The sequence below is a fragment of the Squalius cephalus genome, assembly GCF_949319135.1.
Source record: "Squalius cephalus genome assembly, chromosome: 21".
Lineage (NCBI taxonomy): Eukaryota > Metazoa > Chordata > Actinopteri > Cypriniformes > Leuciscidae > Squalius > Squalius cephalus.
In genome coordinates this window covers 33,729,988-33,747,153 of record NC_137142.1, presented here as the reverse complement: position 1 = coordinate 33,747,153, position 17,166 = coordinate 33,729,988, and the positions used below count along the sequence as shown (strand labels likewise).

The window sequence follows — 17,166 nt, the reverse complement described above, 5'->3', positions numbered from 1 at the left end:
CACACACACACACACACACACACACACACACACATCTGCACGCCTCGCAGGATGTGGCCTGAAATCATAGTGTGCACTTGGGTTCTCTTCTAAATAGTCAGCATGTTTTGGCTTCCAGCTGATTTCATTGGAACATCCTGTAATATCGTTCTCCATTTTGATGATTTAGCCTCATCTTCATGGTCAGTTAGAGGAACATTGAAAAACAGGCTTTCTGCGAGTCTTAAAGTCACAAATTAAGGCCTTAAATTGGTCTTAAATCAGAGCAGAAAGTCATGGCGTTAAATGTTGCATGCGTTTCAAAAATTGAATATCTTCCTCAGTATTTTTGTCCTGTTTTCCAGTAAATATCTAAACCAGTTTAAATTAAGATGCATTTACTGGAGGTACAAATGTAAAATTCAGTCTCGAAAAAGTGTTTATGCTTGAAATAAGAACAAATATCCGTCAAAACCTCTAAATTAAGCAGATTTTTCTGAGTCCAACGTCAGATATTTGTTCTTGTTTTAAGCATAAATGCTTAATTTCATTTTGATCAATTTCACAGAAAACAAGACTTCATATTTAATTATTTTACATCTGAAGTAAATGCATCTTGATTTAGGAATCTTTAGATGTGTGTACTGGAAAAACTGAGAAATAATGAGGAAAAACATCACTTTTATTGCAGTTTGATCTGAAGGAACAGTAAAAATTATTTCCATATTTTATTTGTTTTTTAGCAAAACGAATAAAATGCATTAAAAAGTAACATATTTGTTTCTGACTCTGAAACTTTGAAGTGTTTCTCCTTAAATTAACATTTAGAGAACATATTGATTTTCCCTTCAATTTATTTCTTAAATTTTCGTTACTTGGTCTTAAATGAGTCTAAAATCACCCTTCATAAAATCCGCACAAACCCTGAAAAATGACGAGTTCGAATTTTTGGAATGTTCAGTTTTTCAAATTTGAAAGTGAAAATTCCGAAAAGTCAAACTTGTTATTTTTCTGTGGAACATGAAAGAGAATTTTTAAAAGTAGCAACTCATGGAACGACATTCCTGTAGCTCAAACATTACAGCATGTATAAATGTAAAAATGTAAATGATGATGATGAATAAATAATGTGAGAATATTGATGAGATCGTGCAGGAGATGGACTCACAGGTGTGATTTTTCCTCAGTTTTGACTGTTTTGAGGAGCGTGACGGTTCGAGAGTTTCAGAGCGGTGATTGGTGATGCGTTATGCTAATGTGTGAGAAAAGCTCTTCAACACATCTGTGCTTCTGCCTCTCGTCTGCGCCGTCTTTAATTGGCTTTTGTCTCAAGGACGAGGAAGCGGCGAGTCTGGAGCTCGGAGAGCTGGAATGAGCGGCTCGTTTCTCGATAAACGACTGTGTTCCTCCAATTGATCTCCTGGGTAATAAATGGCCGCTTTCTAATTAAGCCGAGCAGCGAGTCTCTTAAAGTGCTGATGTGTGGATTATTCTGCAGCGGCGCGTGAAAACACCTCGACATAAGGCTTTATCTTTAACCCCTCTTCTGCTTATTTGTTTCATTTGTCGTCATGTGATCAAATGAATGTGTTTTTGCATTTAATCAAAACTATTAAAAGACAAATGAAATTATGAGAATTATGTTGTGAGCATGAAAGGTAAACGGATGATTTGTCAAGGTCTGTTCACTCTGTGCATTCATCAGGTGCATTCTGGGATGCTTTTATACACTTATTGAGGAGGAACATGTGTGATGAATGCCTGATAATGCTTTTCACTACAACTCGCACATTAAAAAATGAACTAATAATAATATGAAACATAATATTAACAATAAAAGCAATAATAATTCAAAGTATTAAATATAATGAATATTATTAATTATATTTTAATTTAAATAATTATTATATATATATTATTTTTATTTTAGTTGTTGTTACTACCAACAAAAATAATAATGGTAATTATAATATTGCTATTAATAGAGAAATTATTTAAATTAAAATATAATTGAATATTACATTTTATAATATATAAATTATTATTATTATTATTACTAATATTATTTATTATTTTAATTTAACTGCATTTTATTATAATTAATAATAACAATGATTATTATTAACAGCTAAATTAATAAAATGTATTATTATTAGGGCTGTCAAAAGATTAATCGCGATTAATCGCATCCAAAATAAAAGTTTGTTTTTAATAATATATGTGTGTGTACTGTGTATAATTAAAATTTGTATATATAAATACACACACATGCATGTATATATTTAAGAAAAATGTGTTATTTATATATAAAAAAAATTATATTTATATATAATATAAACTATATAAATATATATACAGTATATGTATGCAAATCTCGTAAAGATCATATTTCTTAAATATATACATGTGTGTGTATTTATATATACAAAATAATTATACACAGTACACACACATATATTATGTAAACACAAACTTTAATTTTGGATGCGATTAATCGCGATTAATCTTTTGACAGCCCTAATTATTATTAATAACAAAAACATCAATATTAATAATAGTAACATTTCAATAAAAATATAAATGAATAAAAGTATAATTATTACTATTAGAGAAATTAGTTAGATTAAAATGTAATTGAACAAAAGTTATTATTATTATTAAAACAATAGAAGTATTATACTAAAAATATATCCATTAATTATCAAATAAAACCATCTTTACTATTAATATTATTTTTATTATTATCAATCATTTTATTTTTCTAAGGATTTGGTATTCTCCTGGTGTTGAACCCTTGAATGCTTCAGCTGATCCCTGATCTGTGTTTTCAGTGTCGGATGAGGAGATGTCCATCTTGAGTGTTCCTGAGGGCTCAGCGCTGGTGCCGTGTGACGTCTCTGCGCTCAGTCTGGACTTCAAGGTCCTTCACCCTGTGGTCATCACTCAGCTGGGCGTCTTTCCCAACGGCCTGAGACACGAGTTCACCGGGAACGTCACCGTTCGGCTGCTCCAGGTGGACCAAGAGGTACGAGCACAGGCGTCAGGGTCACCTGAATATAATGGTGTGTTCAAGTCATCTCGTATAGATCGTATTTACCAGTTGAACGCACATGAACACCACCACAATGTCGTAAATACCAGTGGGAAGTTCGGGATCCCTGATCTTTATGAGCTGTGGGCTCATAAATAAAATTTATGTGAGAAACGGAATACCACAATACTTACAGGTATTTATCAGTCATATTGTCAAGCTTACATACAGCGAAGTAAGCTAATTACCTGCACAGAATATGATTGCATTATAATATAATTGTGTTCCCTTCAATTTATTTCTTACATTTTCGTTATTTGGTCTTAAATAAGTCTAAAATCACCCTTCATAAAATCCGCACAAACCCTGAAAAATGACGAGTTAGAATTTTCGGAATGTTCAGTTTTTCGAATTTGAAAGTGAAAATTCCGAAAAGTCAAACTTGTTATTTTTCTGTGGAACATGAAAGAGAATTTTTAAAAGTAGCAACTCATGGAACGACATTCCTGTAGCTCAAACATTACAGCATTGATTGCCTGCACAGAATATGATTGCATTATAATTAGGGCTGTCAAAAGATTAATCGCGATTAATCGCATTCAAAATAAAAGTTTGTGTTTACATAATATATGTGTGTGTACTGTGTATAATTATTTTGTATATATAAATACACACACATGCATGTATATATTTAAGAAATATTTGCATACATATACTGTATATATATTTATATAGTTTATATTATATATAAATATATATATTTTTTTTATATATAAATAACACATTTTTCTTAAATATATACATGCATGTGTGTGTATTTATATATACAAATTTAATTATACACAGTACACACACATATATTATTAAAAACAAACTTTTATTTTGGATGCGATTAATCTTTTCACAGCCCTAATTATAATATAACAATGTAATATGTAATGATAAAGTTTTTAGGGGCTTCATAAATTAATTAAAAACATAAAAAAGCAAAGCACACATGATGCACATTTCATGGTTCTTCATTTTCTAGAACTAGAGTTTAAGAACCTTGCTCTATTTTTGTGTAATTAAGAGAAAGTTCACCGCCATCTTACTCTGACAAAAGTGACTTTAACGCGCGTAAACACGACTTCCCAACTCGTAAATGCGAACTTCCCAGGAGGACTTGAACGCTCCATAAGGCTTTGGATGAGAAAGTCTGTGAGGCCTTGTCCACACTAATACGTTTTCGTTTGAAAACGCATCTTTTTCTCTCCGTTTCGGCCTTCCGTTCACACGTGTCCGTTCACTCATGTTTTTATTAATGAAAACGAAGCTTTTTGAAAATGCCGTTTTCGTGTTGTAGCGTGGACTGTCAAAACAGAGGTATTTAAAAACATTGCCGTAAGTGTAGTCATGTGATTATGATGGTATTGTGCCTGTTATGTGCTATTGACTTTCACACAGTTGCTAAAATGTTACTTCACACACTCTTCATATCACAGTCCTGCAAAGATGACAGAAAATTCACTCGCATTTGCTGTCGCAAAACATGAGCAGTTTTAGACCAAACATATAATGATGAGTGAGAGCGACCTGGTTCATCAGTGAATGCTGAGATATTCTGATAAATAAAATGATCCTGTCAGAAGAATTGCGCGATAACTTTATTCTTTATTTCTCACTGAGATTACCGGCTGTATCATCTCAGTGAGCTTTTGTGTTCAGGGTTCCCACGGGTCCTTGAAAGTTTGTGAATCTGGAAAAAAAAATTCAAGGCCCTGGAAAGTTTTTGCAAATAAACACACACAGATGCAGGCCATTGAAAGCACTTGAATTTATTTTGTGCAAGAAGTTTTCTGGAAAAAATTCCATATTATTCCCTCCACTCTGCTAATGTGTTATTTCGCCAACACTTTGTGGCCTATGCACACTAGCTTGCTTGATTTACGGTAGTTTGGCGCATTTATGCGTTACGTGAAGTGTTTCCCGCGTGAGGTACTTGTGTTGTACGTTGCCGTGACGTTCATGCTCGCACAAAACTACTACGGTGGAACCTGAACGTTTGTTGTTGGACACAACAAATGTGTCCCCACATTAAAGGGATAGGTCACTTTGAAATTAAATTTTGGTATGTTTTATCTTACCTCAAGGGCATCCAAGAGATGTAGGTGTCTTTTTTTCCGCAGTAGTTTCAATTTTGATATTTTTAGGTCAAACCGTTCTTGTCTGACAGTCATATAATGCAGGTCTGTGGTCACTGTCTCAAAGAGCATGCACAAAGTCCAAATTAAACAATTCCCCATCGTCCAAATTAAACAATTCCCCATCGTAAGTACACATTGATGGCCTAAGACACGAAACGAGCGGTTTGTGTGAGAAAACGAACAGTATTTATATCGTTTTTACCTCTTGTAACACAGCCACGTCCAAGTGATCTGAGGGCGCGGGCGCTTCCTGCTGTGTGACGTGTGCGCAGACTGGTGCATAGATATATATACACTAGATTTCGCATTAAAGACATTCGTTCTACTGCCGTAGACAAGGCGACATCTAGTGTATATATCTATGCACCAGTCTGCGCACACGTCACACAGCAGGAAGCGCCCGCGCCCTCAGATCACTTGGACGTGGCTGTGTATAAGAGGTAAAAACGATATAAATACTGTTCGTTTTCTCACACAAACCGCTCGTTTCGTGTCTTAGGCCATCAATGTGTACTTACGATGGGGAATTGCTTAATTTGGACGATGGGGAATTGTTTAATTTGGACTCTGTGCATGCTCTTTGAGACAGTGACCATAGACCTGCATTAAATGACTGACAGACAAGAACGGTTTGACCTAAAAATATCAAAATTGAAACTACTGCGGAAAAAAAGACACCTATATCTTGGATGCCCTTGAGGTAAGCTAAAACATAACAAAATTTTATTTCAAAGTGAACTATCCCTTTAAGTCCTTGAATTTGAGGATATTAGACCTGGAAAGTCATTGAAAGCTCCTTGAATTTGAAGTTAACCCAGGTGTGGGAACCCTGTGTGAGGTTTTACGCATGCGCAGTAATGGTGAATTTAGCGTTTTCAGGCGTTTTCCAGAAGTTTCTCATCCAGAACGGATTTTCAAATGTATCCGGATTAATGTAGACGTAGCACTGCTTCTAAACCCTACCCAATATCATTGTACATATCAGAATAGACCCTGTGACCCATTTTTGTGTCTCGACCCACCAGTTGCTGTAAAATATGCATAGAACAGTCATCTTCCATTAAACTCGGATTGCACTTTGTAAAGTCACTCAATTAGTTCTTGCCACTGGAGGAACCTAAAATATCCTGCTTGGCTTTTTAAGGTGAGTTTTCATCATTCCCCGCCAGACATTACTCATTTATTTGATAAATGTGCTGGAGATGTGCCGTGCAGCAGAAGTCAAAAGACGTATCGTTCATTCCGACAAGCCGGAGAGATAAATGCGCGGAGAGCAAACTCAATAAAGTCTTCTCTATCAGTGCGGCTGGAAGTGGACGCTTTGATTGTGAAGTCTCTCTGATCTTGCGTTGGACGAGCCAGAGGTCGACGGATCTGCGTGATGAAATCACACGCCGCTTAATTCCACAATTTAACACATTTCCACGCTTTGTCGAAGTCAACAGACTAACATAGGAGAGCCGCTGATGTGAGAACACTGATCTGGAGTCTGGAACAGATGAGAAATGAGAAGACAGAATTTAACAACAGTCGTATTAGGAGTGTGTTTTACCAATATGTGCAACAATGTTGTCCAATTTAAATATTATTACAGCTTGTTTTGAATTATTCATACATTTCCAGCCTTTAAAGTCATTGGTTTGTTCTTGGCCTTAGGCAATTTTACCATAGTTCTTAGTTTAACTGTGGTATTCATAATAAACCTTATAAAGCACGGCTCCTCATTGCGGTTATTGGATCAAACTATGACATTTAGAAATTATAAATACAGAAGCAACTGTTCTATTTGATATAATAATACTAGTCATATAATAATGGTTTGAGTTTGAGTACTGAGAAATTCAATTCAAACTGAGTTGTGGGTTTTTCAGCTATTGACACTTTTATATCCAGGGGTTTATTTTAATTAAAACTAAGAGATTTCAATCTTCACATTTTTTTTTTGTTATTTGAAGGTCACAGTAAAACTTTATTTTATTTTTTATTATGTCATTTAGGCAATTTCTGCTTGCAAAATGCTTATTTTATTGATGTTGTTTTTTTAGTCTCATCCACGACCCAGATGTTCACTCTTAAAATATGAAAATGTAATTATATTTTAACACATCATAATCTTGATTAAAAAATAAAGAGTGAAACTAACATTTTAAGATTTCCACGTGTGTGTGTGTGTGTGTGTTTGTGTCTTTAAAAATCTGTGGTTTTTTTTTCTAATCGGTTGTCATAATCAATTATGCAAAAGTGTTTGAATATTATTTATTTGCACGCATTTAAGGATATATAAAATAGCCTTAACAAGACAATTAAGTCCTAAAATGTCGTCATCGCTACATAATTTCTAAATTCATATGTGACGTGATGGCAATGACAAAATATGAACATATGAAAAATTTTAAATATGAACATCGATCATAAAAGTATATTTATATTTTAAAATGTACCGTGATCATCTTAAATAAAACATAAAATTAAAATATATGTGACATATATATTTGTTTGTTTGTTTATATAAAAACTTTTATATCAGTTAAATTATGCAAAAGTTTAAGAGTATTATTTATGTGCATATATGATATATAAAATAGCCTTTTATTTTTTGACTGTAAAATTCTAAAACAATGTGCTTTCTTCATGTGCAAGGTGTCATCTTTTTCAGAAAAAAAAATAGCTTTCAACAAATTACAGTTAATTGACCATTACTGTGTTTGGTGAGTTTGTAAATAGAATTTAAATAGAAAAAAAAAAAAAAAAACGAGAATAAATTTACTGATTTTAAATTGTTGCACAGTTTTCATTTAGGACACTTTTTTTTCACACACACACACACACACACACACACACACACACACACACACACACACACGTAAACATGCACACACCACATGCTAAGATTTCGCACATTTTTCATGCAGTTTTCATTTAGGATTTTTTTTTTCACACACACACACACACACACACACACACACACACACACACACACACACACACGCGCGCATGCATACATAGGCATGCACACACCACATGGTAAGATATGTGAAAGAGTAACAAAAAGCCTGCCATTATAAACTTAATGTCATCACCGCCGTGGAGTTTCACACTAAACACATGATGTGTGATGTGATGGAAATGACAGTCGCACCAGGAAGATGAAGAGGTGTAAGACGTGTCGTCTGGAGGCCGATGAAGATGAGGAGCAGACATCACATATTGACTCGTGTGTGTCAGTTTATTCAGAGAGTGTTGCCCATTCAGCTGTGCAAATATGCTGTTTTTTCTTCGTGTGTGTGTGCAGGAGGCGGTGGTGAGCGCTCGCTTCAGCACACTGAGTCCAGGATCACGTGTGGGTGGGATGTTTTACAAGCCTGTGGAGCAGTTCATTCTACCCAAGGTGACACGTTCAGTCATCATTCACACCAGCATCTGTAGAAAACACCTACATTAATGTCTAAGTTATGGATAATGTGCATCCATCAAAAGAATAGCTTGCATCAATGGACCGGATGGACATTACACGGCGATTACATTGAAGAAGTGTCTCAAATATCAGCATGAGCATCATTGTACAGTGATTCTGTGACCTTGAAATGTTGCGACTGACCAATCAGAATCAAGCATTTCTGAATAGAAATTGAATAGAAAATTGCATACTTTGCATGTGCTTCACTTTATTTGTACCATTTTGTTTTATTAGTTTATTGTTATTTATCTATATATCTTTTTTTGAATTTGAAAGATAATGAAGTTATTGTTTGATAAGTGAGATCTGTGATTGTGGTCCTTGAAGTAGTGCTTGAAATATGTAATGTATATGTATATCGCGCTGATAATGTAGCTTGTGCTAGAGAACGTGTTTTCTGTGAATGCGTCTGTTAGGGAATTTACAGTTAAAGACCCAAGGACAAGATATGATTCAGAAAGACCAGGAGTTAGAAGTGCAGTCAATTTAAGACAAGAGTCAGAATTATAATAAAGTGAAGAGAAATTTTACTGAAGATAGTTTGCAGTTTCATCAGGCAGAAGTTCAGCTTCAAGAGGTCGCTCTGTTACAGTTACAAAGATCACAGCAGTTATACCCTTTTTTTATAAATTATATTCACTCCTCTTTTGTTCGTCCAACAGCCTTTCATAAAAGTGAGGGAGCTCTCTGGATAATTTGCCAATGTATCACTTTGTCTCTTTGCCGTCAAGTCTATTATTTTTACATTTACCATGATGATCACACTGGTAACTGTAAAACACTGGTAAAAAGTAAAATCTCATAAGCAAGATTTTGAGAATGACTGAGAAGTCATTCAACTCATTTGATATTTCAAAGCAAAAATATTGATGAAAAAGCAAAGCAAACATGATGCACATTTCTTTGCTCTTCATTTTCTAAAACTAGAGTTTAAAGGGGTGGTTGATTATGATTTGACTTTTCTAACTTTACTTAGTGTGTAATGTTGCTGTTTGAGCATAAACAACATCTGCAAAGTTACGACGCTCAAAGTTCAAAGCAAAGGGAGATATTTGCTTTTACTAGAGGTGTGACGGTTAGTATATAAAACGTGAGACCGACGGTTATAGTCGAACACCGTCATTAGATCTCTATAACCGCCAAAACCGTGTTATTAAAATATTTTTTACAAACATTTTTTATCATAGAGAATGTTTAAACACTAATTAAAAACAATTGTTAACAGTCTGTGTCATTAATGGTCTACGTCGTTCCCAACTGTATTTGATTCTTTGCCAAGTACCAACGCAAGTTTTGTTTTGTAAATCGTCAGACATGATTTTTACCACTTCATCAAGTTTTTCTTTAGAAAGCCTTTCTTTAAAGCGAATTTCGTTTTGTATAAATTGTATATTAATTTTAATAAATGTTTCATCAACCAATTGCATATATTTAATAAATAAAAAGCAAATGACAATATAATAACCGTGACATGGAGGCGCCGGTGCGCCGCGTTCACTTGCATTGCATTGTGAACTAGAGCGCATCTCATCGTAAATGAATGAAACTCAGTGTAGGCCTATGCCTCATACATTAGCATTAAATATCTTTGCTGCATCCTTTCTAGAACAGACAAGGGCTTTCTTGCGGCTCGCATCAGCAGAGCATTGCATCGTCCATAGACCGCAAAACAATCAGCGGATGGCGGGCGGGTGCGGCTTTGAAATTTGGTCAAAAAATGTTGGTGCAGATGATGAGTTTTGTGATGCGGTTGCGGATGAAATAATACCCCATCCGCGTATCTCTATCGATAACAACATTGAACACTACACAAATATAAAAAAAAAATTTTTTCATTTAGGCGATCAAATAGCTAATCAGTGTCTGCTCATTTATTCAAACTAAGTTGTCCTATAACAGACGAATGCCCCCCCCCCCCCCCGACGGTAATGTTACAAACCGTCACATTTGACTCACGTCATAACCGTCATCACCAATTCTGAAACCGGCACACCCCTAGCTTTTACAGAAATCACTTTTTAAGAACTACAACAAACGGCTGGTAGGGACTACATGAGCTTCTTCACGGGTTAGTGATATCACAAACCCTAAAATTTACATAAACCCTGCCCCCTACACATGATTTATAGATTATCATGACAGAATATGCTAATCAATGATTAGAAGATCGTTAACTCCACATCAGATACATAAATTTAAACATAAACAAAAAAAGTTTTTGAAATTTTCAGGATTTCCCCCCCCCCTGCGCCGGGAGCAGCAGCTCATTTGCATTTAATGGGACAGACACAAAAACGACCCTTAAAAAGTGACAATTTTAACATGCTATATAAAAATATCTGTGGGGTGTTTTGAGCTAAAACTTCACACACACACACTCTGGGGACATCAGAGACTTATTTTATATCTTGTGAAAAGAGCATTATAGGACCTCTTTAGTACCTTGATTATAACACTTATTAGATTTCTTTGAGGCATCAGTGGAGTCCAGAATGCACTCTCTTCACGGTCTCTGGTCTTCATCTGCAGGGTTTTGAGGGAACGCTCCTGTGGGAAGCTCAGGATTCGTCCGGTCTGATGTCTGTCAACACTTCAGCGGTGCATCTGAATAACGGCGGAGGCGTTCTCAAGTTTGGATCTGTGAGAGCAACAACTTCCTTTCATTTGAATGTATTATAGTAGAAAGTGCACACTGCAAAAATGCTTTTCTTACTTAGTATTTTTGTCTTGTTTCCAGTCCAAATATCAAAAAAATTCTTAAATCAAGATGCATTTACTAGATGAGGAAAATACCATAAGATTTTATGTCTTGTTTTCCGGGGGATTTCATCCAAATTAAGTGAGTTTTTGCTTAAAACAAGCTAAATTATCTGCCAATGGGGTCAGAAAAGTTATCTATATTCAAACCGAAACAAGATTCTTTTTCTTACCATATTGTTTTAAGCAAAAACTAGTTTTTATTTATTTCCCCAGAAAATAAGACATAATATCTTATGGCATTTTCCTACTTAAGTAAATGCATCTTGATTTAAGGATTTTTAGATATTTGGACTGGAAACGAGACAAAAATACTAGGTAAGAAAAGCATTTTTTTGCAGTCCAATAACTTAATGCAAAGCTGTTCTGTTCTGGAGGGTTTTTATTGGCTCAGATCAAGAAGGTTTTGTAGATGTGGCACGAGTCCATCTTTCAATCCCAGAGTTTTTCTTCTCATCAGTTTGAGGTTATTGTGTGTATTTTCCTCAGGTTGAAGATGGCACGTTGCCTCACAGGAGCGCTTTGGGCTTCCCGGGTCTAGCTGGAGGATTCATGTTTTCTGTGTACGGTACGTTGAGGAGAATTATGTAGTGTTTGTGTTCTGTGTCACTCAGCCTTGTGCTTTCATGATCAATAACTGAATGGACTGGGATGTGGGAGAACTTTGGCAGGTTCAGTAAGATTATTTAAAGAAGTCTCTTCTGCTCATCAATTCTGCATTTATTTGATCAAAAAATACAGTAAAAATTGTGAAATATTATTACAATTTAAAATATCTGTTTTCTATGTGAATATACAGTAAAGTGTAATTTATTCCTGTGATCAAAGCTGAATTTTCAGCATCATTACTCCAGTCTTCAGGGTCACATGATCCTTCAGAAATCACTCTAATATGATGATCTGATGCTCAAGAAACATTTATGATTATCATCAATGTAGAAAACCGTTTCATATTTTTGTGGAAACTGTGATGCATTTTATTTTTCAGGATTCTTTGATGAATAGAAAGTTAAAAAAGAACAGAATTTATTAGGAAATGTAATATTTTGCAACATTATAAATGTCTTTAGTTTCACTTCACACTTTTTGTGCGGCTTCATATTTTGTGGAAACTGATACACTTTTTTTTTTTTCTTTTTTTTTTTTAATAATACAATTTTCCAGATGTGGAGGTGTTGTCTGAGCTGTTGCGTGGGCGAGCGGAAAGGCAGCGGAGTCGGCTCGATCAGCTGAAACACGAGGACGAAGCCCTGCGGGACGAGAGCCTCAGACACGGAGACATGGTGTTTGTGGACGTGGTGGACACCTACAGGAACGTGCCTTTAAAACTGCTGCAGTTTTATAAGTGGTTAGTGCATTACCCAATCACCTCCCAGACCTCGTTCTCCAGGTATAGATTTGCATATTTGCCAGAAATTATAGTACAACAACTTTGCTAGTTATTTAAAGTCCCCCTGTAGTCAATCATTTATCCCTTAAAACTCATCTTTGATCACCAGAATGACATATTTAAGTGTTTATTCCGCCAAAATAAAATATCTTGAATGTATCTCGACACCCTTGCCTCATTTAGTATGCGCGGTTCTATGAATATGCAAATGAGCCCCGCCTCCACTCACTCACTCAGCTCAGAGATCCACTGGTTGACGATCACACGTTGATCTGATTGGTTACAAGGTAGTTTGTGACGTCAGAAACACCAGAGATTTAAAAGCGTGTTTTTGAGACTGTCTTTGGTTCACTGCAGTTTTAAGGAGGAAATACTCAGCAATGCTGTCGACTTATGAATTTACACATGGTTTGACTGAAAGCATATTAAAAACACCACATAGACACACAAACAACATTGAAAGCTGGATTTTGTCGGGTCTCATACTCACCGGTGTCTTGTATTGTGAATCTGCCTCAGTAAAAGCAGATCTGCAGAGTTCAGGGGTTTTAATGAAGTGTGTAAATTCCCCGCTCGCTCAGGTCGGTGGGAAACGCTGACTTCAACCTGCTCCTCAAGACTGATGATGATTGTTATATCGACGTGGACGCCGTCCTGCTGAAGACGGAGCGCAGACGCCTCACACACACCAGCCTGTGGTGGGGCAAGTGAGTGAGCCGGACCACTTTCTCTTCGGGAATCAGATTCATCATGATTCATTAGAATAGATGGTTATGCAAAGAAATTGTAGCGAGCAGAATGAGTCAGGTTAGAGTTATAGATTTGTCTTAAACGTTATATCAGGTGATATAACCTTTAATATCAGGTGAAAAAGACAGCTGCACAACTACTGCCTTAATATAATATTCTGGGTTGAGTATATATACCGTATATACCCGAATATAAGATGACCCTGAATATAAGACGACCCCCATATTTTCCAGACTTATTTTTGGGACAAAAAGAGATTTTTGTGTAAAAAAATCTGTTTTTCAACAGAAAATAATTTTATTTGAAAATTGCAGTGATAATTCATTCTCTCTCTTCCAGCACGCGCGCACACCTCTCTCTCTCTCTCTCTCTCTCTCTCTCTCTCTCTCTCTCTCTCTCTCTCTCTCTCTCTCTCTCTCTCTCTCTGCGTTTCACGCGCACCTCTCTCTCTCTCTCTCTCTCTCTCTCTCTCTCTCTCTCTCTCTCTCTCTCTCTCTCTCTCTCTCTCTCTCTCTCTCTCTCTCTCTCTCTGCGTCTCGCGCGCACACCTCTCTCTCTCTCTCGCTCGCTCTGCGTCTCGCTTAACACAGATATTATGTAGATCTTTAACACAGATATTATGTTGCTTCTCTAATTTTACATGCAAGTATAGCCGAAATCACAGCACAGATATTGTTTTTATCTTATGTGTATTTGATTTCATCAGACGACGGCTCGATTATCAGGATTTTTGTACAGATTAACATCTTGGAAGGGAAAGCTGGTTTTGTCTTAATGGGTCGCGTTTCAGTCACTACTTCTTTCTCCCTTTCCTCCCGTGATTTTGTTTATATCGCTGAATATAAGACGACCCCCCATTTTTCAGCCTATTTTTAGGACAAAAACCTCATCTTATATTCGGGTATATACATATACATATACATATATACACACATATATATAAATATATATATATATATATATCATGTGATCTAAAATGAACGTTAATAGATGTGTATATATCATGTTTATCAATACATATCAATTATTATTATTTCAAAATGATTAAATTAATTTTTCAGCTGCACATCATCAGAAACCAACTACTGCCTTTATGTATGTTGATTGGTAGAAATAAAATTGGTAAAAATACTGAAACAGAATCAGTTATGTAAAAAAAAAAACTATTCAGGATTCTTGGATTAATAGAAATCTTTTGTAACATTTATAAATGGGGGTGGGGGAGAAAGAAATCAATATTTTTTATTCAGCAAGGATGCATTAAGTTGATCAAAAGTTACAGTAAAGACATTTATAATGTTACAAAAGATTCTATTTCAAATAAATGCTGTTCTTTTGAACTTTCTATTCATCAAAGAATCCTGAAAAAACTTTTCAACATTGATAATAATCATAAATGTTTCTTGACCATCAAATCATCATATTAGAATGATACAAAATATCTCTTTGTGTGTGTGTGTGTGTGTGTGTGTGATTACTGAGTTGTCTTGTGGACCGTGTTCTTCAGTTTCAGGCAGAATTGGGCTGTGGATCGAGTGGGGAAGTGGCAGGAACTGGAGTATGCGAGTCCTGCGTATCCGGCCTTCGCCTGCGGATCTGGATATGTGGCGTCCCGGGATCTGGTGGAGTGGCTGGCCAGCAATGCACAACATCTGAAAGCGTACCAGGTGCCGTCTCACACTAGATGATGCTTGATGATGATGTGTTTTCATGACCTTCTTCAAAATACTAAGGGATTGCTTTTTAGAATTACCCAGCATGCAACTATATTATGATAAAGATCCCTATATAGAGAAATCCATGATGACAAAGACACGCGTGACACCTTTAGCACCTGTTCATAAGCGATGCTCTCTTGAAATCAATGCTTGCAGAGTCAGATACGCCTGTAACGATTTCATTCGCTCTAAATATCACACATTTGTTCTGGACGTTGAGTCTCTAATCGGTTTCTCGCTGTGATAAAGCCACTGAGCCAAGAGAAATGCTGCTAAAAGGGCATTTCTGCCAAATTCATTCAGATGATGTATGCAGAAGATATTTACAGTGTTTTTCAGCTTGTAAATGCATGATTTCACAGGGAGAAGACGTGAGCATGGGCATTTGGATGGCAGCTGTGGGACCTCGCAAATATCAGGTGAAAAAGACAGCTGCACAACTACTGCCTTATTATAATATAGCAATAATATATGTTTATAAAAAAAAATTAAAAAAAAAAAATTATATATATATATATATATATATATATATATATATATATATATATATATATATATATATATATATATATATATATGTATATATAAACACATATAATAATATATATGTGATCTAAAATGAACGTTAATAGATGTGTATATATATCATATCAATACATATCAATTATTATTATTTAAAAACCAACTATTGCCTTTATGTATATATATTATAATATAAATATGATCTAAAATAAATGTTAATATACAGTGCAATGCATAAGTTTAGACACCCATGCTAAAGTTGACTAAAAAGAGGAATAAAAAATCATATTTTGGAAATTGAACTTAATGCCTTAATTAAAACAATTAGGAAAAATCCAACCTTTAAGGACACCAATTTTCTTTGTGAATGAATAATGTATCGTAAATAAATAAATGTTCTTCCTTAAAATACATGGTGCATAAGTGTGTACACCCCTATGTTAAATTCCCATAGAGGCAGGCAGATTTTTATTTTTTAAGTATTTTTTTTTATTACATTTTAGGATACTATGCATCCTGATAAAGTTCCCTTGGCCTTTGGAATTAAAATAGCCGCACATCATCACATAGCCTTCACCATACCTAGAGATTGGCATGGTTTTATTTCAGTTAGCCTAATAGCTGGTTTGATTTTCATTGAGAGATGATCTTATGGAAAGTACCCCATGCCAATCTCTAGTTTCCAAAAGATGATTTTTTATTCCTCTTTTTAGTCAACTTTAGCATGGGTGTATTAACTTATGCATTGCACTGTATGTATATAATGAGAGAGTATTTATATATATATATATATATATATATATATATATATATATATATATATATATATATATATATATATATATATATATATATATATATATATATATATAATATTTGTTTTATATATATTTATATTTGTATTTATATTTATATATTTGGCAGTATTGATTGTAAACACAATCATGTCTATTTTAAGTACTTTAAAAATGAAACTAAAAAAATATATAAAAACTACCATATATGACTAAATTGTGTGTATACTGAGCCTGAACACAAGTCTCTTGTTGATGTCGAGTGTTTAGTGTCCTGAATTACACTGCCGGGTGTTACATGCTGATCTGTGCAGCCGTCGCGCGGTTCGTCATTCCTGTATTATTGCAGCTCGTATGAATAAGTGGATAAAGGCATCTGGCAAATTCAATTGCAAACTCAAAGCGATACATTATTAAAGGTCATTATGCATTGCATTAAAGGTCTATATTTGATCAGTTCACGCATTAACTGCACTGTAAAAAGTGTTCAGTTCACTTACTTAAAGTTTTAAACCCGTTGCCTTAAAATTAATTAAATAAACGTAATGCTTAATTGAAAAAATTAAGTTATTTGAACTTGAC

The 17,166-nt window shown here is 34.9% G+C and overlaps 1 protein-coding gene across 1 annotated transcript in view; it reads left to right on the top strand.

Annotated features, from left to right (window-relative positions):
• The window catches only part of b3galnt2 (beta-1,3-N-acetylgalactosaminyltransferase 2), a 30,211-nt gene that overhangs the window by 12,249 nt on the left and 796 nt on the right, over window positions 1–17,166 (top strand). Inside the window, exons 4-11 of the mRNA XM_079855673.1 lie at window positions 2,811–3,004; window positions 8,489–8,584; window positions 11,183–11,293; window positions 11,900–11,978; window positions 12,575–12,758; window positions 13,382–13,507; window positions 15,058–15,217; window positions 15,631–15,687. Coding sequence (XP_079711799.1) covers window positions 2,811–3,004; window positions 8,489–8,584; window positions 11,183–11,293; window positions 11,900–11,978; window positions 12,575–12,758; window positions 13,382–13,507; window positions 15,058–15,217; window positions 15,631–15,687 — 1,007 coding nt within the window. The remainder of the gene's footprint in view (window positions 1–2,810; window positions 3,005–8,488; window positions 8,585–11,182; window positions 11,294–11,899; window positions 11,979–12,574; window positions 12,759–13,381; window positions 13,508–15,057; window positions 15,218–15,630; window positions 15,688–17,166) is intronic.